Raw genomic sequence first — 26,587 nt, forward strand, 5'->3', positions numbered from 1 at the left:
AACAAAAATTGAATAAAGAAACCATACATCTCAATAACACAATCAACAATTTAGACTTAACGGATGTGTATAGAATATACCATCCAACAAAGAATGAATACACTTTCTTCTCAGCAGCACATGGATCCCTCTCTAAAATAGACAATATTTTATGCCACAAAGCTACTGTTAGCAAATACAAGAAGATAGAGATACTACCTTGTATTCTATTAGATCATAATGGATTGAAATTAGAAATAATCAATTCACAATAGCCAGACTATGGAACCAACCTAGATGCCCTTCAATTGATGAATGGATAAAGAAACTGTGGTATATATATATACAATGGAATATTACTCAGCTATAAAGAATAATAAAATTATGGCATTTGCAGGCAAATGGATGAAATTGGAGAATATCATGTTAAGTGAGATAAGCCAATCTCAAAAATCCAAAAGAGGAATGTTCTCACTGATAAGTGGATGATGACACTTAATGGGGGGTGGGAGGGGGACAAGAATGGAGAAAGGAGGGACTGTATAGAGGGAAAAGAGAGGTGGGAGGTGTGGGGGGGAAGGAAAAAAATAACAGAATGAATCAAACATCATTACTCTATGTAAATATATGAATATGCAAATGGTATGCTGTTACTCCATGTACAAACTGAAACAACATGTATCCCATTTGCTTACAATAAAAATAAATTTAAAAAAAGAAAAGAATGTCCATTCTCACTACTTATGCTCAACATTGTACTGGAAATTCTAGCCAAAAAATTTAGCCCAGAAGTGCAGTGGCACACATGTGATCTCAGGGACTCAGGCAGCAGAGCCAGGAGGATCACAAGTTCAAGGCCAGCTTTAGCAACTTAGTGAACCCCTTGACATCTGGATGAGGTCCTAAAAAAAAAAAAAAAAAAACTAAATAAATGGAAAATCATCCCATGTTCAAAGCAAATAAAACAATAAAACATATTCAATATACAAAAAGCCATGGTTCATAATACATTTTTAGAAAGGGAATAATCCTGGGGATTGCTGGGACGTCAACTCGTTCCTCTGAAAATTGATAATTACAGGAAAAGAATTAAGCATTCATCCTGTTAAGGTTGAATCCATTCATAATGTTAAGGTTATAAACATTAAACATTTATAACCTTCTGTTATAAAGTAAATTTCAGCATACCTGAATAATAGCCCTGAAGATAAGGAAAAGTTCTCTAGTACAGAGGAGTGCTAGCTAGGGCTGGGAATAAGGTGAAGTACGGGGATGCCTAGGATATAGAATTTAAGGAGGCTTCCCTTAACCTTGATTCTAGTTAACCAATGCTGACTTGTCCAAATTGGAAAATCATTTCAGTCATTAGTGAAAAAAATGGGTTCAGAGAATATGCTTAATGCTTCTAAAAACACAGCATTAAAGGACAGAGGGTGTATCTCAGTTGTAGTGTTTGCAAACACTACAACATGCATGAAGCCCTGCTTTGGATCCCCCTGTACCACAAAAATAATAAAAGTTTTTAAAATAAATCACAACATGAAAGACCAACCGAAAGCATACAAAATCAGGTCATCACTACTTGAACACAAAAATCAATCTTAAAATCACAAAAAGTAAGACAATTAACACAATATGCTTTCTGATAAGGATGTAGAAAGCATACAACACCATGAACAAGGAATTCTCAGGAAAAATATTTTTTAATAATCATCAGAGCCTTTAGAACTGACTTCTAGTACAAAGGAAATATTGAGCATAAAAGATTTGGTCCACAAGGAACCAATATAACCAACCTCAAAGGAGGGATGTTGTAGTCGACTCCAATTTCATCAACAAGTTGATGCAGGAAAAAACTAAAGTTCGGAGGTACTGTTCTAGATTAAGAGGAACGTAAAACTTAAACACAAGATAAGACCAAGTTAAATAAATCACTCTTGTTTGATCCAGATTAAAAAAAAAAGAAATTAGAAATAAATGACAGAATAAAAAACAGAAATTTCTCCAATACCTGGAGATTAAATAATATGCTATTATATGATGAATGGATAACAGAAGACATCAGGAGGGAAATAAAAAATTTCTTAGAAGTAAATGAGAACAAAGACACATCATATCAAAATCTCTGGGACACTATGAAAGCAGTACTTAGAGGAAGATTTATTTAATGGGGCGCATTCAACAAAAGAAGGAGAAATCAACAAATAAATCAACAAATAAAAAATTACAGCTCAAAGCCCTAGAAAAAGAAGAGCAGACCAACACCAAAAGTAGAAGAGAGGAAATAGTTAAAATCAGAGCCAAAATCAACGAAATTGAAACAAAAGAAACAATCGGAAAAATTAACAAAATAAAGAGTTAGTTCTTTGAAAAAATAAACAAAATTGATAAACCTTTAGCCACACTAACAAAGAGAAAGAGAGAGAAAACTCAATTTACTAAAATTTGGAATGAACAAGGAAATATCACAACAGACAGGATTGAAATACAAAACATAATTAGAAGCTATTTTGAAAATTTATACTCCAACAAAACAGAAAACCTCGAAGACATCAACAAGTTTCTAGAGACATATGAATTACCTAAACTGAACGAGGAGGACATACACAACTTAAATAAATCAATTTCAAGCAATGAAATAGAAGAGCTCATCAAAAGCCTACCAACAAAAAAAAGTCCGGGACCAGATGGGTTCTCAGCCGAGTTCTACAAAACCTTTAAAGAGGAGCTCATTCCAATACTCCTCAAAGTATTCCATGAAATAGAAGAGGAGGGGACCCTCCCAAACTCATTCTATGAAGCCAGTATCACACTGATACCTAAACCAGACAGAGATACATCGAGGAAAGAAAATTTCAGACCAATATCCTTAATGAACATTGACGCAAAAATTCTCAACAAAATTTTAGCAAATCGCATACAAAAATATATTAAAAAGATAGTGCACCACAATCAAGTGGGTTTTATCCCAGGGATGCAAGGTTGGTTCAACATCCGGAAATCAATAAATGTCATTCACCATAAAAACAGACTAAAAGTTAAGAATCACATGATTATTTCAATAGATGCAGAAAAAGCATTCGATAAAATACAGCATCCCTTCATGCTCAAAACACTAGAAAAAATTGGGGTAGTGGGATCATTCCTCAACATTGTGAAGGCCATCTATACTAAGCCCATGGCCAATATCATTCTAAATGGTGAAAAACTGAAAGCATTCCCCCTAAAAACTGGAACAAGGCAGGGATGCCCTCTTTCACCACTTCTATTCAACATTGTTCTTGAGATTCTAGCCAGAGTAATTAGACAAACCAAAGAAATTAAAGGGATACGAATTGGAAAAGAGGAACTCAAACTATCCCTGTTCGCTGATGACATGATTATATATTTAGAGGAACCCGGAAATTCCACCAGCAAACATTTAGAACTCATAAGTGAATTCAGTAAAGTAGCAGGTTACAAGATCAATGCTCATAAATCCAATGCATTTTTATACATAAGTGATGAATCTTCGGAAAGAGAAGTTAGGAAAACTACCCCATTCACAGTAGCCTCGAAAAAAATAAAATACTTGGGAATCAATCTCACAAAAGAGGTGAAAGACCTCTACAATGAGAACTACAGAACACTAAAGAAAGAAATTAAAGAAAATCTTAGAATATGGAAAGATCTCCCATGCTCTTGGATAGGAAGAATTAATATTGTCAAAATGGCCATACTACCAAAAGTGCTATACAGATTCAATGCAATTCCAATTAAAATCCCAATGCCATACCTTACAGAAATAAAGCAAGCAATTATGAAATTCATCTGGAAGAATAAGAAACCCAGAATAGCTAAAGCAATCCTTAGCAGAAAGAATGAAGCAGGGGGTATTGCAATACCAGATCTTCAACTCTATTACAAAGCAATAGTAACAAAAACGGCATGGTATTGGCACCAAAATAGACAGGTAGATCAATGGTACAGAATAGAGGACATGGACACAAACCCAAATAAATACAATTTTCTCATACTAGACAAAGGTGCCAAAAATATGCAATGGAGAAAAGATAGCCTCTTCAACAAATGGTGCTGGGAAAACTGGAAATCCATATGCAACAGAATGAAACTAAACCCATATCTCTCACCATGCACGAAACTCAACTCAAAATGGATCAAGGACCTCAGAATCAGACCAGAGACCCTGCATCTTATAGAAGAAAAAGTAGGTCCAACCCTTCAACTTGTTGGCTTAGGAGCAGACTTCCTTAACAGGACTCCCATAGCACAAGAAATAAAAGCAAGAATCAAAAACTGGGATAGATTCAAACTAAAAAGCTTTCTCTCAGCAAAGGAAACTATCAGTAATGTGAAGAGAGAGCCTTCAGAGTGGGAGAAAATCTTTGCCACTCATACTTCAGATACAGCACTAATCTCCAGAATCCATAAAGAACTCAAAAAACTCCACACTAAGAATACAAATAATCCAATCAACAAATGGGCTAAGGAAATGAACAGACACTTCACAGAAGATGTACAAGCAATCAACAATCATATGGAAAAATGTTCAACATCTCTAGTAATAAGAGAAATGCAAATCAAAACTACCCTAAGATTTCATCTCACCCCAATTAGAATGGCGATTATCAAGAACACAAGCAACAATAGGTGTTGGCGAGGATGTGGGGAAAAACGTACACTCATACATTGCTGATGGTTGCACATTAGTGCAGCCACTCTGGAAAGCAGTGTGGAGATTCCTCAGAAAGCTTGGAATGGAACCACTATTTGACCCAGCTATCCCACTCCTTGGCCTATACCCAAACGACTTAAAATCAGCATACTACAGAGATACAGCCACATCAATGTTCATAGCTGCTCAATTCACAATAGCCAGATTGTGGAACCAACCTAGTTGTCCTTCAATTGATGAATGGATAAAGAAACTGTGGTATATATATACAATGGAATATTACTCAGCCATAAAGAATGATAAAATTATGGCATTTGCAGGCAAATGGATGAAATTGGAGAATATCATGCTAAGTGAGATAAGCCAATCTCAAAAAACTAAAGGACGAATGATCTTGCTGATAAGTGGATGATGACACATAATAGGGGTGGGAGGGGTTAGTGTTAGGGTTAGGGTTAGGTTTAGGGTTAGGGTTAGGGAGGGTGGCAAGAATGGAGGAAGGAAGGACTGTATAGAGGGAAAAGAGGGGTGAAGGGGTGGGGGGAAGGGAAAAAATAACAGAATGAATCACACAACATTACCCTATGTAAATTTATGATTACACAGATGGTATGCCTTTACTCCATGTACAGAGAAACAACATGTATCCCATTTGTTTACAATTAAAAAAAAACCTTCCCAAAGGAAATTTAGACCTAAAGAACTCCCCAATAAACAGTTCTATTGTTCAATAAATATACCCTGCTATTAAATGTAATATACAAATATGACAAAAGTTTCAAAATGGATGGAACCTTGTTCCAGTGCTGTACTGGCACTTAACAAGGGTACTAATCATTTGCTTCCAAAGGAGTCTGTTACGTTCAAGTCTGTTTGTGATAAACCTATTGTCTAAACAGAATTATTCTTTAAGAATACATATAAGAGGTTTTCCTTCATTATTTTCACACATCAGATATGGTGCTTTTATTTTTTGTTTGTTTGGTTTGGTTACTATCTACAGTGAATACTTCAGTCATAAACCATTTCTATCCTGGCTTAGGGTTCCTGATCAAATCAGGAATGTGTGCTGCTGAAGGATCTGCTCTGAATGTGATTTCTCAGTGTTGTTGCATCTGCTGAGCAAAATGCTGTCCTACTCGGAAGAGGCTGGACAGGTCAGCTAGTACTCCAACTCCAGCAGCTGGTCCTCCAATGGCATTGTCATCCTTCCTGACATGTCATCATTCCTGAGCTAATGAGCTTCAAATTTATCCATAGCAGTGAGGGCCAACCCCATCCTCCCATAGGCCTTACTGTACTTTGAATCAATTGCTATTGCTTTTTCACAATCCTTTATTGCGTCTGTGTAGTGGCTTAATTTGCTTTGAGCAGCAGCCCTGTTGCAATAATAAACTGCATTATTAGGATCCAGTTCCATTGCCTGTGGGTAACAATCCACTGCAGCAGCATAATTTTCTTCTTTCATGTGGTTATCGCCTTCATCTTTTAATTGGTCAGTTTTTCCCACATCTTCAGGCACTGAGTTTGAGAAGGGTAGAATGTCATTTTTACAAAAGGAATTCCTGAACATTTCTGTCAAAGGCTGTGAAACTGCTCGATGTGTATCTTCTGAGCTGATCTTAAAAACTGACTCCAAGCACTGAATTGCAACTTCCAGACTTCCTTGTTCATCAGAAGTGTAAGCAGCCATCTGACTTTGTCCCCGTAAGAAATGAATAACTGCATAAAGTAGGTACTTGATAGATGACATTTTAGGACCTTGAGCAATTGCAGGCGAGAGGACACAAGACGACCGTTGCGGGCGTCCATAAGCCAGGCCAACAGCGCCTGGTCCTCAAGGCTACTATCGCCCAAATTTCCCTGCTCCCAGGCCACCGCCACTGCCGCCTCAGCCCACCCAGCTGCATGCTTGGCTCCAGGTCTTTGGGTGTCGCTAAGAAAAGACATTTTATTAAAAATATTTTTTAGATGTCAATAGATCTTCCTTCCTTCCTTCCTTCCTTCCTTCCTTCCTTCCTTCCTTCCTTCCTTCCTTCCTTCCTTCCTTTCTTTCTTTTTTATTTATATGTGGTGCTGAGGATCAAACCCAGGGACTCGCACATGCTAGGCAAGCATTCACCACTGAGCCACAACCCCAGCCCAAGAAAAGACATTTTAAAACCTATAATCAAGTCACATATTATTTTTATTTTCTTTCCATCATGATCATTAATAATAGCTAATATGCACTGAATACTTTTAAGTTCCAGGTTCTATACTAATACGGTGATAAGTATTTTCTCATTTGAAATTCACAATGATACTATGAAGTAGATACCATAATGATCTTCATCTTATGAAACTGAAAATTAGAGAGGTTAAGAGATTTGTCCAAGGACCTTGCTAAAGAAGCACACAACCACACACAGATACACACACATAAGTCTTAACCACTTTGTCATATGCCTCTCCAAAAACATTTCATGTTAAGCAGTATCTCTGATGCATTCATAACTGTCAGAAGGCTATAGACTACAGAATGTGTGGGTACAGAATTGTAGTAATACAAATCAGAAGAGTTCTCATTTTTCTCCCTCTTTCTGTCTCTCTTCTTCCCTTTCTACCTTTACTATTATGCCATGTGATCTGCCATCCAGTAGAAATGCTAATATATGTAATCTTCAAAAGTAAATCACAGGGCCTGGGGTTGTGGCTCAGTGGTAGAGTGTTTGCCTGGCATGTGTGAGGTCCTGGGTTTAATTCTCAGCACCATGTATAGATAAATAAAATAAAGCTCCAGTGACAACTAAAAATATATTTTAAAAAAGGCAAATCACAGAACTTTGTAACACTGAATTTTAAAAAACATGAAGGGGGGTGGAATAGGTATTCATACTAAAAAAACTTACCCAAGGATTCTTGTAGCTAAAATAAGGAATGCTATCTCAAAGACATAAAAGCAGATTTTAACTGAGGAAAGTGAGTGGGTTAACTCTGCAGAAATCGGGTTTATTTTGGGGGTGGTGTTTGGTTATGGTTTTTAATTCCTTTAAAAGTTATAGGATGATTCACATTTTCTATTTCTTCTTGTGTCAGTTTTGATAAATTTTACTTTCGGAAATGTGTCCATTTTGTATACATTTTCAAATTTATGGAAAATGAAGTTTTTAATATCTTTTAGTGATATTAGAGTCAAAGAGGCTATAGACTGTTAATACATCCCTTTTCATTTTTTATTCTTTTTTTCTAGATCAGTCACACCAGTGGTTTTTCAATTTTATTAATCATTTCAAAGATTAAGAAAACTTTGGGTTTAAAAAAATTTTAAAGTTGTTTGGTAATTCATTATCTGAGTCTCCTACGCCTCCATTCTGTTGCTATCATCTCTCTTGAATTTTTAAAATATCATATTTTCTTCTTATTTTTCTGATTACTTTCTGTCACATACAAAATATTGTATATAAAAAATGTTGAAATCATTAGAAGCCTATGATTATCTCCCCAGGGAGAATTTAAATTTGCTTTAGTCTTTTCAAATACAGGCGTGTTCATTGTCTGCATTTAACTGACACAAAAATCTGATTTAGCCTTCTGATATCCAGGTAGGCCCAAGCCTACCTTCAACTCCTATGTTCATCTTCATGAAATGCTAATTTGAAACAGCTTTCTCAGAATGACAACCAAAAGAGTCCTAAAGAGTCCAAAAGAGTCCTAACGTGAGTTCTCTAATCTACAGTGTTGTGTTTGACATCACCATATTAAAGCATAAGGACTTGTGCAAAATTGTATAAAATAAAGGAATCTGACAGCAAAAATGATCATGAACCTATTTGTTTATATGATGTCCATTATTCACTTCCTCTTCAGGAACTGATCACTCCTTGTGGTTTCCAGTCTATTGCTTTATGTTAAGTCACAGTCACAGTTTATACACACACACACACACACACACACACACACACACACACAATTCTCTGTCACCTTCACTCCACCACCACCACCACCACCACCATGGCACATACACATCTCTTTTGTTCCCTTGCTTCCCCAAAATCAACTCTCGTAGCTATAGGGGGTGTTTTGGTTGGTTGGTTTTCTTTTTTTCTTTTTGTGCTGGTGATGAAATCTGGGACCTCCCACACACTATGCAAGTACTCTGCCACTGAGCTACATCTCTAGCCCTGTATCTATGGTTCTTGTCTATCTTTCCTGCATACTTGTTTCAAGTAATAGAAACCCCCTTCCTCATAAATCCATTCACTCCTTTTACCTCTCACTACTCTGTGCAAAGGCACATTCTTCTCAGTGGGATCATTAGCAAAGTGGATAAAGAAAGCCTAGAGGTACAAAGGTCCATCTTTGCCACCATATTGGAAAGGCTGTCTGAGGATAAAACCTATGCAGAAGTTGAAGACGTTAGTAGGGTAGGCGTAGGTAGAATGAGGATGTCTGGGTCCTACAGCTTTTTTCAGCTTTAAAATGAGGGATTGGCCCACGGATAAATGAATAACCACTATATATTGAAATTTTACTGTGTGCTAGGCATTTGGCTAAGTGTTTCCCATGAATTAATTTCATTTATGCTTTATGACAACTCTATGAGATGGATGTTTTCATCCTTCTATACCTGAAAAAACAGAGCCACAAAGAGGAATGCTATGTAAGTCAGTAAGGAGGAGTTTTGTCCACCCTTTCAAGAGTGACTTTGGTCAGTATCTGGCTTAATGTTGAGATCTCAAAAGAATTTGTTAAATAAAAAGATAAGCCAAGAACTCTTTGATCTCAAAGTCCCAAGTCCTTAATCACTGTCAATAAATTCCAATATTTAACGACTTGACAACCTACTTGGCAACCCTAACTCAGTGAATAGGTATTCAGTGTTTCCTGGTATAACAGTCAATATTTCTAGGAAATTTGAAGTGTTTAAAAATAGAGATAATTTGGTACTTTCATCCAATTCAACATTTATCATACAATGAAAGTAAAATATTTATAGACATATTGATCTTTTCTGAGTTGGTCTTGAATTGTTTTTATGACATGACCATTAGAAATTTCTTTTAATTTTTAATCAGAAATCTCAAGGCATTGTTACAGAACTTTAAGACAAATCATGTGAAACACATATGAAAACAGATGCTATTTGGCCACTTTTGACACCCAAAATGGCAATTCCACTTATTTCAACTGGTTATTGGCAGGGCATGTGTATATACTGTGTGTGTGTGTGTGTGTGTGTGTGTGTGTCTTTAGAATAAGGAAGTTGTTTTGACCTTAGAATTTCAAAACCTACATAGTTAAAATGATCAGTGAAGTGCGCTCAGCTGAATTACTATACAAATTCTTCTGAAACACAATGACTACTTATTTTAAATAATATTCACACTCCTAAGTCATTTTAGCTGACACGAAGTTGACAAGAAGAAAAATAGCTCTGTTAGGCAAACAGTCCATAGTTTCAGAGTTACTTCATAAATGGATTTAACAGGAAACATTCCCCTGAATACTAGGATTTTCACAGTAATGCTGGATATTTTAGGCTTACTTTTAGCAAAATTCTAGGTTTGGTTGAGTATTTTGGATTACAGATGACATTACTTCTGTGACTCAGTATAACTCATTGGGTTCATACATGGACGGCTCAGTCCAATTGTACCACAATATGTTCCTAACTCTTGGTACTATCTCTATGCATTGCAGCCCTAAATCAGCTTTCCAATTTCTTCAGTTTTCCTCATCTCAATAAATATCTCCATGAGTTGTTCAAACCAGAAACTTGGAAGGTGCAATACTAATGCCTTTGAATGCATAAAATAAAATACACAGGAGTAGAAAGAGAACAAAATATGCTAAAACACAGTTATCAGAATATTAAAATAAACTAATGATTAGAAGCATGACACTGATTTAAAGAAAAACATTGTTTAAAAGCCAGCTCTGGTGGGCTGGGGTTGTAGCTCAGGGGTAGAGCGCTCACCTAGCATGTGTGAGGCACTGGGTTCGATTCTCAGCACCACATACAAATAAATAAATAAATCAAAGGTCTATCGATATCTTAAAAAAAAAAGCCAACTCCGTGGACACTTTCAGAGTTTAGTTTTATAATAAGAACTGTTTGGATAATTAGACCTTTACATTTCTGAAGATGAAATAAATATATAATGTTTTATCTAATTTTGCTCCATTAAATTGTTCAGAAGATCAAAGTGGTAAAGATAATGTAAAATTTAACATTTTAATACTGATGTACCATGTTTTACTTAACATTTTGGGGAGTAACTTCCTCTGATATCAACTCAAGAAAACACTTTGTTGCTAATGTAACCAGTTTTTTGTAGTGACAGACAGCAAATAAAGGGTTACTTATAATTAAAAAAAAAAAAGTATGAGAATTTCTTTGTTAACATGTTAAGAAACAATATCTAGGAAGTGATATTGAATCTACAACAACAACGAAATAGAAAAATATCTGAATCCTATTGGCAACAAAGTTGCAAATACTTAAAACAATTATGCTTTGCTGCCCACATTCAAAACTAAAGGAAGTGCTAAATTTCAGTTAGATGCCTGTGGAAACAAAGATGTAAAGTCTTTTCCCCACCCAAAGTTCACGGACCTGTTATGAAACCCTAAACAACCATTTAAAGGGATCATTTCAGACATACCAAAGGAAAAGGCATAAGGTAGTTGCATTTGGATGCAAGGAGGGCAAAGAGGAAGGAGATCCTCAAACAAGGGAAAGGTTCAAAGTCTTTGGTCCCTGTGGTGGAATCTTCAGTTCACCATCTGTTAATGCCTTGGAGAAATAGATGCTCCAAGAAATGGAGGCTCCATCCTCAGCACTGGGGTTCCCAGCTTCAGTAAGGCACCTCTGTGGACGTTTGTCACTGCCTGGACAGCAGGTATTTTAGAGATATGAACTGGAGAGTAGAGGACTCTCCCAGAATATCCATCTCTGGGAAGGTGGCGGGCCTCTTTACATATTCTCAAGATGTGAAGGTGGGGGAAGGGGCCGTGAGGAGCAGGAGAGAGTTCAGTTTATCTTAAAGGTAAGAAAGGATCTCTTACCTGTCTAGGGCTTCATTTTCTGTAACCTTTCTTTTCCTTTTTAGTGTTTAATACCCTCTATACCCTTGACTCTTCTATTTTTCTTAATCTCTAAACCCAACCATCTTGTTGACGATACCGCATATGCTGTAGAGTTTCTCCATTGCTTTGGTCCAGGCTGCTGTGTCTCTCTGCCAAACGTGTATGCCTCCTTGCACTCACTCTTGCCACTTTTCAAAACATTCTTCACTCTCAAACTAGATGCACTAGCTACACCTCCCACCACCAAAAAAACCCCTTCAAACACCTTAGGATAACTTTCCAAGTACTAACCTGGCCTCAAAAACCCTCATTGACCAAGCCATGGTATACTTCTTCCAGCCCCAGCCTGCATGACTTTTCCTGTGACTCTCCAGTTCCCAGCTTTTTGTCTGCATTTGCCATACTTTCCTGTGCAGCTCAGGTGTTCACATACACCACTGCAAAAGGAAGTAGCATCTCTCCTCTTCTTCCCCCAGAGGTGAGTGGCACTACTAGGAGGGTACGGTGCACCCCCCATACAGCTCTTCACTGCAGCTCTGTCCCCTGACTTTTCTCCTTCCTATCCTGTAAGATATTTTATGTGACCTTTTGGCTTCAATAACATCTATTTGCTATGTGCTCCAATTGCAACTAGTACTTCCTTTTCTTGTGCTCAATATTTCTCCATTTGTGTTCCCACTAGACTATAATCTCCTTAATAAGAAGCATCATGTTTGTGTAAGGACAGTCTTTTAGCACCAGTACAGCACTGGCACGTGGTAGCCACACAGGGAGATATTCTTTCATTCAACAACATGCACCTGCCTAAGCGTAACACACACACACACACACACACACACACACACACACACACACACACAATTAATTAATGTTTGCTATTGAGTTTTGGAATTGGTGATTGCCTTGCATTAAACCATCACATCTTCTTCCTTATTCAATCTTGTTTACATCTTGGCACAATTGGAGCCACCTTCCTTATGCATGGGTCATATCATTGATTTTCTGAATGGGACAACTCTCATGTGATATGACTTCTGAGGTCATGTGTCCACTTTTGTGTTCAGAAGATGTGGTCCTTTTGTTATTGTTTAAGGATGCTCATGTACTTTTTCTTTTAATTTCTCTTCCCCTCAAACCACATCTAGTTTCTCTCTCATAAAATAGGTCTCACTGTGTCTCTGGAGTCCTGGGCTTCATCTTCATAAATATAATCTGCTTTCATTACTAAGTTGATTTGCAAAAGAAATCTAATCTAAGTCTTGCTCAATTTCTGAGTTGGTTGGATTCCAAAAGTTTGCTGGTAAATGTTTTCTAAAATTTCAAATGCATTTTCCCACAGGATGGTCAAATTCTCAGGAAATTCTCCCAGAGTCTCTTTTATCTATCATGCAGGGAAAGTAAAACCAGCTTGAGTTTTGAGTTGAGGCTGTGGCTAATATACAAGGAAGTACATCTTTTCTCCAAGACCTGAGACCAGGTTTATTTCTAGGTAAAAATTTGAAAGCAATATTACTCATTTTGCCTCCCCTTCATTCCCCAGCACATTTTCACATCTCTCTGTGGACTTCCCTTCAATTCTTTAGTGCTCAGTGTCCTTAGCCCTTACCCGCTCACTCTATGCCTATACTCAGAATAAACTTTGCCCTAAAAAATCCTTGTTTTAAAATTTCCCCTGTCATTCCTTTCTCTTTCTCTACTCTCCCATCTGTGGAAAACCAGAGGTGGAAATTACTCACTCTATGGGATAACTAACTGAAGCTTTCAGTTACACCAAATGAAATACTAAGCAAGGTTAAGTGAAACTGTTTAGGGAGATTAAAAAATATAGCAGCATTCACAATAGCTAGATTGTGGAATCAACCTAGATGCCCTTCAACAGATGAATGGATAAATAAACTCTGGTATATATATACCATGGAATATTATTCAGCCATAGAGAAGAATAATATTATGGCATTTTCTGGTAAATGGATGGAATTGGAGACTATCATGCTAAGTGAAATAAGCCAATCCCAAAAAAATCAAAGGCCAAATATTTTCCCTGATAAGTGAATGATGATATATAATGGGGGGGGGGTGAGAGAAGAATGGAGGAACTTTAAATTATGTAGAGGGAAATGAGAGGGAGGGGGGTATGAAAAATGGTATAATGAGACAGACATCATTACCCTATGTACATGTATGATTACACAAATGGTATGAGTCTACATCATGCACAACCATAGAAATGAAAAAATGTACCCTATTTATGTACAATGAATCAAAATGCAGTCAGTAAAAATTAAAAAATAATTTAAAAGAAGAAAAGAAAAGGAAAAATATATTTTGGAACAACAAGACATTAAGTCATTTATTGATTTAAAGAACACTTGTTGAATAGCTTTCATAAACTAAGCTCTGTGTTAGATACAGAAGATTAATGATCGTAGGGTTGGGGGTATTGCTCAGTGGTAGAACACTTGGCTGACGTGTATAAGACCTTAGATTTAATACCTAGCACCACAAAATAAATAAAATACAGTAAATGACCCTGAAAAATGTATGAGCTAATGACAAAGATAAGCAAGCAATTAAATGTTAAGTACTACTATATGTTAGGTCTGTTAAGTACTACTGTAAAGAATTGTCCAATGTGAAATTTTGGGTGCTCGGGCTTCCTGAAAGAAGCGACACTAGAACCAAGATGTAAGTAGCTGTTATGGTTTGGATGTGAGGTGTCCCCCAAGAGCTCACGTGTGAGACAATGCAGGAAGGTTCAGAGGAGAAACAATTGGGTTGTGAGAATCTTAACCCAATCAGTGAATTAATCCCCTGATAGGGATTAACTGAGTGTAACTGAAGTTGTAGGGTGTGGCTGGAGGAGATGGAAATTGGGGCGTAGCTTTGGGGTGCATGTATCTGGCAAGTGGAGATCTCTCTCTCTCTCTGCTTCCTGATCACCATGTGAGCCACTTCCCTCTGCCACACTCTTCCTCCATGGTGTTCTGCCTCACCTTGAACCCCTAGGAATGGAGTTGGCCTTCTATGGACCAAGACCTCTGAAACCATGAGCCCTCAAATAAACTTTTCCTCCTCTAAACTTGTTCTGGTCAAATCCTTTAGTCACAACAGTGAAAAAACTGACTAAAATAATGGCAAAGGACGTTCTTGGCAGAGGTAACTGTAAGCAACATGGGGACAGGGGAAATCCTGGTCTATTTGGGGACAGGCATTCAGCTCAGAATGGCCAGACTACAGGTTTCGACAAGTGGAATGGAAAGCCATGAAACTGGCCCTGGGACAAGTCTGTCCCAATAAGTGGCATATTGTCTGCTTAGTTGGCATTTCACAATTCCTTCCTTCCTTTACTTCTAAGCCAAAGATTCTACACTTGAAAATTTCCCAATGTCTCCGAAGGCGATTGCAGAGGGAATCTTGACCTGAGGGTGGAGGAGCTCTGGGCAGTAGCCATTTTGCAAATTCCTTGCCAACCTACACTTTCCTACTTACTCTTGACTTATTCTTTGTTGCAAAGGTTCAAATATGACAGCACCTAAAAAGGGTCTAGGCTATTGGTTTGAAATATATTTCCTCTGACCTCTCTAGACATGTTCGACTCCCTGGTTTAGAGTATCATCTGGGAACTTAGATTTTTTTTTTTTTTTAATTGGACCGGGTATTGATTCCACTGAGTTATATTCCCAGATCTTTTTATTTTTTATTTTGAGACTGAGTTTTGCTAAGGTGCCAAGGCTGACTTTGAATCTGTGATCCTCCTGACTCAGTCTCCTAAGTTGCTGGGATGACAGGCATGGGCCACTGCATTGGGCAGAGGACCTAAGATTTTTAACAGACCTACCAGGAAGTTGTACGCAAATTGTCTTGGGGCCACACTCTGAGAAATAACCCTCTGGGGTGCCAGGCAGGCTTGACTTCAGCTTAAATTGTAAAGTGGGTCAGGTTTTTCTTTGTGCACTCTTTCCTTCTCAGATACTCGATGCCCTCAAGCTTCCTTTGGGTTACTTGGAGCTTAACTGGATTCTCTTTGGCCATTGTCCTGTTGGCCAGAAACTTTCCCCACCATCCAAATTTACCATCCTATAAAATCGCAGAATATTAGCAGAACATTAGAACTAGTTGAAATTGTCAAGGTGGGTAAAAGGGAGGCGAGGTCCAAATTCCTCTGTAATCCTAGAAGTCCTTCACATTTCATTGACTATTGAAGCCTGTGTTCTGTTTATTTCCTTCGCCCTTTGCTGTCTCCATTCCCTCAATTATTTATTTAAATTTAAAAAGGTGATATTCACATGCTGGATTTCTAACATATATCTAACATTGTAACTAGGTTTGCATAAAACAAACTGTAACTTCTCTTCAATAAACAGTCTCTTCAATAAACGGTACTGGGAAAACTGATTATACACTTACAAAAGAATGAAACTGGAACCTTATTTATACTAAACACAAAATCCAACTCAAAATGTCTTAAAAATGTATACATAAGACCTGAAACTGTAACACTCCTAGAAGGAAATATAAGGGAAAAGCTCCTTGATATTGGTTTTGGCAATAATTTTTGGAAATGACCCCAAAAGAACAGGAAACAAAAGAAAAAAAATGGAACTAAAACCAAAACAAAAAAGCTTGTGTAAAATGAAGGAAAAGATCAACAAAATGTAAAGGTACCTAGGAAATGGAAGAAAATAATTTTTAACCATGTATCTAATCAGGGGCTAATATAAAAAATATATATAAAGAACTCAAACAACTCAATAGCAAGAAAATAAATAACCCTATTGAAAAATGGACCAAGGACTAGAATAGACATTTTTCAAAAGAAGACATACAAATGGTCAACAGGTGTATGAAAAACAATGCTCAACATCACTATTCATCAGGGAGATGCAAACCAAAACCATGAGATATCACTTCACACTTGTCAGAATGAATCTTAGCAAAAAGATAAGAAATAACAAATGTTGATAACAAGTGGAAAAAAGAGAATCCTTACCCACTGTTGGTGGGAATATAAATTGGCGTAGCTATTCTGGAAAATAGTACAACACTTCCTCAAAATAATTAAAAATGGAACTACATAATGTGACCTATCAATCATATACCCAAAGGAAATGAAATCTGTACCTTGTAGAGACAGCTGCACACCCATGTTCATTGATTATTCATTATAGGCATGATATGGAAGCAATCTAAATATCCATTAGCAGATGAATGGAGAAAGCGGTTGGGCTATACATGTTCAAGGAAATTGTATGTGGTTTTTTAAAAGAATGAAACTCTGTCATCTGTGACAACACAGATGAGCTGGAAGGACATTGCATTGAGTGAAACAAGTCAGACACAGAAAAACATATGCTGCATGATCTCACTTGTATGTGTAATCTAAAAAATAAGGAAATAGAAGCAGGAATGGAGGGGGTGGTTACTAGGGTTAGGGGAGTTTTGGGGACACTTAAATCAAAGGATACAAAATTTTAGCTAGATGGGAGGAATAAGTTGAAGAGATCTATTGTACAACATAAAGACCATAATTAATAACAAATTATGCATTTGGAAATGGTTAAGAGAGTACATTTTAAGTGTTCTTACCACAAAAACTGGTATGTGAGGTAATTCATATGCTAATTAACTTAATTTAGCCATCCTACATTGTATGCAGATTTTAAGATATCAAGCTGTACACCATAAATATATAGAATTTTAATTTGTCACTTAAAAAGTAAAATTGAATTTTAAAATGTTTTTGAAGAGGTGTTATTCATATTCTGGACTTTAAGCACACATCTAACGTTGTAACTATGTTTGGATGAACAAACCCAAATTTTTTGCCAGTCTCCATAACTATATACTAGAAATTTAATACAAAGTTTTGACAATAATTCCTTTCCTCCCCTCCTTTTGTTCTCCCTTACTGCAAAACAGAATTCTGTACCATTTTCCCCTTCAACTAGCCAACTTCTTTCTCAGCCTTAGGATTTCAGAGCTATTTTTCAAGGAAGCTATCTAGATACAGTGCAGAACTTCATGGCAAGAAAATTCAAAGTTTATTTAAAGTTTCCCAGACAAAAGGATTTAGGTTGCTTTCAAAGTTCAATTTCTATGCTTCAAAAAATTACACATGACTTAGGAGAGGTTTTTGAGTTTATATCAAAACTCTGATCATCACCCTAATTCTCAGATCCAGACCATTTCTGTATCCATATCACATAAACAGATTCTAAGAATTTTATCCACAACACTCAAATCACCAATCCATGAGACCGAAATGAACATGAGGATCAGGTGAAGATTTATTTTTCAGGGAAATTCAATCCAAAACAAAGTGAAACTTAAGGCATAAGTTATGTTCTTCTGGACACTCTTCAGTTTCTAACTATCATTACAGTTAGTCAAAACTATCTGAGTGAGAAACTGAGTCTTTGGAAAGAATTTGAAAATGACTCTTTGCAACTCTGTTCCACTAAAACACCATGACTAATAGTTGCATGAACTGTGACTCAGATCTCCTATTTGGTGTGGGAATTCTAGGGCAAAGTCAACTTTGGTTTGGTTGCTACCATGCTCCCATTCCATGAAATTGTGGTTATCAGGGTGTAGAAAAAAATCTAGTAGCATTGACTGTATGGTGCCATTGTTCAATCAAACCCTTAGGCTTTTACAGACAAATGGGGCGGGGGATGCCAGAGATGAGATGGATAGCAGGAGGAAGTAGAGAAGGAATCTATTGAAGGCTGTTTCTTTAGGTGTTGTACCTGGCTTTTCATATATACTAGCTCATTTACTCTCCTTTATTCCCCCTGCAACACAAAGACCCTATTATTTTGCCTCCCTTGCTAATTTCAGCCACTCTGGTCAGACCCTGAAGCTCAGCTCAATTGGTTTCCCCTGGGAAGACAAACCACTCAATTAAAGGCAGACCTCTAAGGCTCCAAAGAGACCATCCCTGATATTATTTTCACTTCTCTCCAAAACTACAGGCAAATGAGAAACAACTCCTTTTCCAAACAGAGCTAAGGCACCCTTGATAGAGAACAGATCCCCATTGAGTTTTGGACTAAAATAACTGAATCAGCAAGATATTTTAGAAGTGTTTGTTTCCTTTCTCAAATTATGATGAAGTTTGTAGAATGGGTATATCTAAATTAAGGATTAGTAAATTTGTTTTTTCACATATCAGTCTAAAAGTGGAAATAATCCTGTTAGATTAACTCATCAAAATTCTTTCATCAAGGATTAGGGTTATACACTACCCCTAATCAAGCCAAGTAAATACAGATGATGCTAGACCACTAAGCAATGTTTCCTTGGAGTCTAAAGGGCAGTAAATATGCCTTCTTGGGCACATGTGTGGTCTGGGATGAAGAGGAGCTTTGGAGAATGGAAAGCAACTCTGATGCCCACCAACTGTGGGTCCTGGCAAGTTACTCTCCCAGTAAGCTAGTTCCCCTCAGCAGAACTTGGTTAATAAAGCCAAGCACAGCAGACAATAATGGACAACAAAGAATGGCTATAAATTTCTATTGCCTGGAAAATACCTAGAGGACAGAGCAAGTTTTTTTTTTTTTTTTTAAATGTAGTAACAGTGTTTATCAAAATTGCATTTATCTAATAAATTTTATATGAACATGTATTTATTGGGATAAAAGCACCTATATGTCTCCACAATTATGTGGACCTCTTAAGATTCCTCATCAAGAAAAAATCTTAATCATTTTTTCCAGGGAACTTTTTAATGTCTTGAAACACAGAAATGAATTTCTTCCTGGAAGTTACTACGTGTGACCAAAAATTGTGATTGCTATCCTTTTAGCCCATAAATATTATGTAATATCTTTAAAACTTAATAAATTATGAAATCTGGTTCCTTGGGAAAAAAACTGATAAAATAGGCAAACATCTAGCAAAATTTATCATGAAAAAGAAGGGAAAGCACACAACATATAGTTACATTAGGAAAGAAAAAGAAGTTACCACTTTAAGTATAATACATATTTTAAAAATAACAATACTATGAGTAGCTTATTCTTATAAGTTTTAAAAATAAAAAAATTGATAACTATATGAAAAATAAATGACTGAAATAAAAATAGAAAAACTTGAATAATGATTAAATAAATTCTCTTTTTCTCTTATCCCTGAAAGAACACCAGTCACAGCTGTTTAATAATTTACCCAAGTTTTAAAACTGATGTTCTCCTTATACAAAGAATGGGTTGAATGCCATTGCTTAGAAAAGCTTGCGGTGAGCTAAGAAGGACTCTAAAAGAATGATAAGGAGGGAAAGGGTGAAGGGAGCTGGCCACTTCCCTTACCTTTAGTCTTTAGGTGAGAAGCAAAGCAGAATAACTTCAGTTGTAAAGTAAAAGAAAGTGCTCATTAAATACCAAAAGAACTCTACCTGTGCAATGTGTTTGTGACCTATGGTATATATTCATCCCCCTGCTTGTAGGCATGGTGTGGCCCTCCACAGTATCTTGGCCTGCCATTGCCCAGGAGTGCAGTGCATGAGTAATAAAATGTTCAAACCTCTCTGTTGAATCCTCCACGTTCTTTCTTTGGGATCGGTAAACAGTACACTGGGGTGTTTGCAGCTCTGAGGTTGAATAGCAAACCATTCCGGAAAAAAAGGAAAGAAGGAAAGAAGGAAGGAAGGAAAGAAGGAAAGAAGGAAGGAAGGAAGGAAGGAAAGAAGGAAAGAAGGAACGAAGGAAGGAAGGAAAGAGGGAAAAGAAAGAGAAAAGAAAAGAGGGCCAATTCATTGTATGATGGGTGAACCATCTTGAAATCAAAACTGGACCTGGATAGTCCAGAAAAGGAGAAACCCAAACCAACCATGCTTACTTCCTAGCTCTAGCTAATTGAATGATCTCATCTGGCCCTTGAATGATGGGGGAGACAAGACAGAAGAACAGCAACTTTTCTGTAGCTATGGCAGTGAGAACAGGACAAACCCCCTGCTAAGGCCCCAAGAGGCATCCGGGCCTGACTGGAGTCCCTGGCAATGTCCTAAGGAACAGATTCATTCAACCTTAGTTTAAGTTAATTGGGCTGTTTCTGTTACCTCCAACCCTAAATCTTGGTTGATACACCTACAATGGGCACCTACCAAAAAATATAGCAGATTTCATACTTAATAGGGAAACTTTAGGCACATTGTCTTTAAGGCCAAGAAGACTGAATGTTACTATCCAACATTGTATCAGAATTCCTCATCCATGCAATCAGACGAGAAAAATCAGAAATTAATATTGAACAAACAAAATTGCTACTGTTACACAGCTTTATGTAGGGAAAAATCAAGAGAGTTTAGCAACGTTGCTGCATGCAGATTAGCATACAGACATCAGTAGATTTCATAGGGACCAGCAAAAATCATTAAGAACATGTAGTGTTTCAAAAATCTCATAAAATAAAAACTATTAGAGAATTAAAAGTAAATGGAATCTGTGCATGATCTCAACTGAGAAAAAAGATTTGACTGAAGGACATTCAAAAATATATGGCTATACTGAAATTTAAGTTTTCTACATATAATAAAAGATTACATCAAAAAGTTAAATGACTGGAATATAACCTCCTGACCAATACATATTAAAATTAAATTGAAAGGCAAGGCTTTTAACTAATTGTACAACAAATCCTAAGAAGCAAAAAAAATATATATATAAGCAATTAAAAAGTTACAGGAAAAGAAAGTAATACGACCAATAAACATGAAATATGCTCAATATCAGTAGTCCAAAAAATAAAAGCAAGAAGAATATTCATCAGGTTGATAGATACTTAAGACATAAGGATGTGGTAAGCATATTTGGAAATAGGAATTTTCTCAAGGCCTGTTCTTGGGAGGGAATTATTCTTCAAAGATGAATTTGGTAAATTAAAGTTAACTATATCTCACAATCCAACAAATTCTCCTCTGGATATAAAACCCCCAAATAACTAGCACAAGTTGATAAGCGAAATGTATGCAAGGATATTCACAGTACCATTCTTTGTAAGAGTCAACTCTGGGGAAGAACTTAAAGTTCATCAATTAAAAAATAGATAAATAAGTTCTAATTTATTTACATGATGAAATACTAGATAATCATAAAGAAAGTAGAGTACTTGCATCAACGTTAGTTTCTCTTGAACTCATATATGGAGTCAAGAAAATAAGCTGTAGGATGAAAAACAGAATATGATCTCCTCCAAGCAGAATGTTAAAATATGAAACACAATCCTATGGTATTTATGGATGTGGGCATAACTGCAAAACTGAGAAAGATGCACATCAACTGCAGTAAGCTGATAACTACTGAAGAAAGCAGTGAATGGAAATGGAACAAAGAAATGTAATGATTTTTGAAAACACAATTATTGCCAGGTAAGGTGACCCAGGCCTGTAATCTAAGTGACTTGGGAGGCTGAAACTGAAGGATCACAAGTTTAAGGCCAGCCTCAGCAACTTAGTGAGGCCCTGCCTTAAAATAAAAAATAAAAAAGGCTGGTGATGTAATTCAGTGATAAAACATTTCTGGGTTCAATTCCCAATAGTGGAAAAAGCAAACAAACAAGCAAAAAATTCCACAACTGTTCATTTTCTTGGAGTTGGGTATATGGAATATTACTTATAGTTCACTACGTGTATATTTAAAAAAAAATTTAGTTCAGATGGACACCATACCTTTACTTATTTTGTTTTTTATGTGGTGCTGAGAATTGAACCCAGTGCCTCACACATGTTAGGCAAGCACTCAAACACTGAGCTACAACCCTGACCCTATTATATGTATCTTTATTCATTTAAAATTTGATGATAAAAAATCTACAACTAATATGTAGAGTGTATCCAATATATGAATAAATGTATCCTACAAATTAAATGATGCTGTCAAAAACATTTCTCCAACTGAGAAACTTTAGAATCTTCATGATTAAAAAAAATATTCTTACATAGAAGACAAAATCATTTGTTCCTTTTCTCAGCAATTATGAGGACATAAAACATGTTTATTTTATACTGCTTAAAAAATCTGAGACTATGGAAGCTATTAATTATAAAGTATTGATCCAAGATGGCGGACTAGATGGTGGACTGTATCTCCAGTCGCCCCAGAACCCAGAATTCAAGAAGGAGAGGCATTGAGAGACTCGGACTAAAATAGAACGACGGGGTGAGTCTCCCCCACCCAGCGAAGCTCAGCTGGGCGGCAGGCCCGGTTCGAGTGACTTATTAGAGTGGGACAGGGCAGATAGCGTCTCCCCCAGGCAGCTCTGTGCAGTCTGGGGGTGGGCTCTGCCCACAGGGACAGATCCTCCAGCCTCACGGAGCAGGCCCCCCAGTGAGAGCCCTTCTGCACAGAAGCAGCGTGGCCAGCTCCGGTCCACCCCGCTGCCAGCTCCGGCCCGCCCGCAGGTTGCTTCAGAGACCAGCACAGGGCGCCAGGGACTTCCCCAAGCAGCCCAGCCCCCTCCGGCGGGAAGCGCCTCTCTAGGCTAGCTTCCCAGGGCAGACGACCCAGTGAGAGCCTCTCGATGCAGAGCCAGCCACAAGTCCCCATGCCAGCAGAGATATCCGACACGCAAGCAGCTTCTGGGACCAGGGCTGGGCAGCCAGAGACCTCTCCAGGCAGCATTGTCCCCCTCCAGCTGCAGGCTTTTTCCACCGGGCGATCCAAGATGGTGGACTAGAGGGTGACTGCATCTCCAGTCACCCCAGAACCCAGAATTCAAGAAGGGGAGGCATTTAGAGACTCGGACTAAGATAGAACCACGGGGTGAGTCTCCCCCACCCAGCGAAGCTCAGCTGGGTGGCAGGCCAGGATTCGAGTGGCTTATTAGAGTAGGACAGGGCAGATAGCATCTCCCCCAGGGAGCTCTGTGCAGTCTGGCAGTGGGATCCTCCCACAGGGACAGATCCTCCAGCCTCTCGGAACAGGCCCCCCAGTGAGAGCCCTTCTGCACAGAAGCAGCGTGGCCAGCTCCGGCCCACCCCGCGGCCAGCTCCGGCCCGCCCGCAGGTTGCTTCAATGGCCAACACAGGGCGCCAGGGACTTCCCCAAGCAGCCCAGCCCCCCTCCGGCGGGAAGTGCCTCTCTAGGCTAGCTTCTCAGGGCAAACCGCCCAGTGAGAGCCTGTCTACACAGAGCCAGCCATAAGTCCCCAAGCCAGTGGAGACCTCTGACCTACAACCAGCCTCTGGGACCACAGCTGGTCAACAAGAGACCTCTCCAGGTCTCTCTCCCTGGAACCAGTAGCGGGCTAGGGGCAGCATTCTTTGGAAGCACTGCATTATCAAATTAATCCAAGACTTCTGGCTACTGAAGGCTGGTAGGTGATACACTGGAAATCTACAGGGTCACTATAAGCCAATAGAGGAAATCTACAATATCACAGAGTCCCATTGACATCTGACCAAAGTGAGAAAACAAGGGAAGAAAATGTCCGAAACAAACCTAGATACTATATCAATAAAACCCAATGACAGCACAGCAGAAGAAATGTCCGAAAGGGAGTTCAGAATGTACATAATTAAAACAATCAGGGAAGCAAACGAGGAGATGAAAGAGCAAATAAAGGCATTAAATGAACGCACCAATCAACAGTTAAAAGAACAAATAAGGGAAGCAAAAGAGCATTTCAATAAAGAGTTAGAGATACTGAAAAAAAAAACCAAACGGAAATCCTTGAAATGAAGGAAACAATAAACCAAGTTAAAAACGCCATAGAAAGCATAAACAATAGGATAGATCACTTGGAAGACAGAACCTCAGATATTGAAGACAAAATATTTAATCTTGAAAACAAGGTTGACCAAACAGAGAAGATGGTAAGAAATCATGAACAGAATCTACAAGAATTATGGGATATCATGAAGAGGCCAAATTTAAGAATTATTGGGATTGAGGAAGGCTTAGAGAAACAAACCAAAGGAATGAACAATCTATTCAATGAAATAATATCAGAAAATTTTCCAAATCTGAAGAATGAAATGGAAAACCAAGTACAAGAGGCTTATAGGACTCCAAATATGCAAAATTACAACAGACCTACACCAAGGCACATTATTATGAAAATACCTAACATACAAAATAAAGACAGAATTTTAAAGGCCGCGAGAGAAAAGAATCAGATTACATTCAGGAGGAAACCAATAAGAATATCAGCAGATTTTTCAGTCCAGACCCTAAAAGCTAGAAGGGCCTGGAACAACATTTACCAAGCCCTGAAAGAAAATGGATGCCAACCAAGAATTTTATACCCTGCAAAACTTACTTTCAGATTTGACGATGAGATAAAATCCTTCCATGATAAACGAAAGCTAAAGGAATTTACTAAAAGAAAGCCGGCATTACAGAACATTCTCAGCAAAATATTCCATGAGGAAGAGATGAAAAACAACGATGTAAATCAGCAATGGGAGGAACTTGCCTAAAGGAATAGCCAAATAAAGGAGAAACCAAATCATGTCAAAAAACAAAAATGAGTCCAACGACTAGGAATACAAATCATATGGCAATAATAACTGTGAATGTTAATGGCCTGTACTCATCAATCAAAAGACATAGACTGGCAGATTGGATTAAAAAGAAAAATCCAACAATATGCTGCCTGCAAGAGACTCATCTCATAGAAAAAGATACCCATAGACTAAAGGTGAAAGGATGGGAAAAAACATACCATGCACATGGACACAGCAAAAAAGCTGGAGTATTCATCCTCATTTCAAATAATGTGGACTAGTCAGAAGGGATAAAGAAGGACATTACATACTGCATAAGGGAAGCATAAATCAGCAAGACATAACAATCATAAATATCTATGCCCCAAATGTTGGCTCATCCATGTACGTCAAACAAATCCTTCTCAATTCCAGAAATCAAATAGACCACACACCTCTCTCACCGCTGGATAGATCGTCCAAACAAAAATTGAATAAAGAAACCATACATCTCAATAACACAATCAACAATTTAGACTTAACCGACTTATATAGAATATACCATCCAACAAAGAACGAATACACTTTCTTCTCAACAGCACAGGGATCCTTCTCTAAAATAGACCATGTTTTATGCCACAAAGCTACTCTTAGCAAATACAAGAAGATAGAGATACTACCTTGTACTCTATCAGATCATAATGGACTGAAATTAGAAATAAATGACAGAATAAAAAACAGAAACTTCTCCAATACTTGGAGATTAAATAATACACTATTATACGATGAATGGATAACAGAAGACATCAGGAGGGAAATTAAAAAATTCTTAGAAGTAAATGAGAACAAATATTCTCATTTATATTTACAAATATAAATATCAAAATCTCTGGGACACTATGAAAGCAGTACTGAGAGGAAGATTTATTTCATGGGGCGCATTCAACAAAAGAAGTAGAAATCAACAAATAAACGACTTAACATTACAGCTCAAAGCCCTAGAAAAAGAAGAGCAGACCAACACCAAAAGTAGTAGAAGACAGGAAATAGTTAAAATCAGAGCCGAAATCAACAAAATTGAAACAAAAGAAACAATCAGAAAAATTAACAAAATAAATAGTTGGTTCTTTGAAAAAATAAACAAAATTGATAAAACCCTTAGCCACGCTAACAAAGAGAATGAGGGAGAAAACTCAAATTACTAAAATTTGGAATGAACAAGGAAATATCACAACAGACATGAGTGAAATACAAAACATAATTAGAAGCTATTTTGAAAATCTATTCGCCAACAAAACAGAAAACCTCGAAGACATCAACAAGTTTCTAGAGACATATGAATTACCTAAACTGAACAAGGAAGACATACACAACTTAAATAAATCAATTTCAAGCAATGAAATAGAAGAGCTCATCAAAAGCCTACCAACAAAAAAAAG

General features: G+C 37.5%; 2 protein-coding genes across 4 annotated transcripts in view; both read right to left on the bottom strand.

Annotated features, from left to right (window-relative positions):
* Positions 1 to 26,587, bottom strand: part of TSHR (thyroid stimulating hormone receptor) — a 156,767-nt gene that overhangs the window by 86,619 nt on the left and 43,561 nt on the right. The gene's annotated exons all lie outside the window — the stretch shown is intronic.
* Positions 5,706 to 6,490, bottom strand: LOC306653467 (small glutamine-rich tetratricopeptide repeat-containing protein beta-like). The gene has a single exon (XM_079126492.1). The coding sequence runs from the start codon at positions 6,405 to 6,407 to the stop codon at positions 5,889 to 5,891; it is 519 nt and encodes a 172-aa protein (XP_078982618.1). The 5' UTR covers positions 6,408 to 6,490; the 3' UTR covers positions 5,706 to 5,888.

Source organism: Sciurus vulgaris (genome assembly GCF_902686455.1).
Source record: "Sciurus vulgaris genome assembly, chromosome: 2".
Lineage (NCBI taxonomy): Eukaryota > Metazoa > Chordata > Mammalia > Rodentia > Sciuridae > Sciurus > Sciurus vulgaris.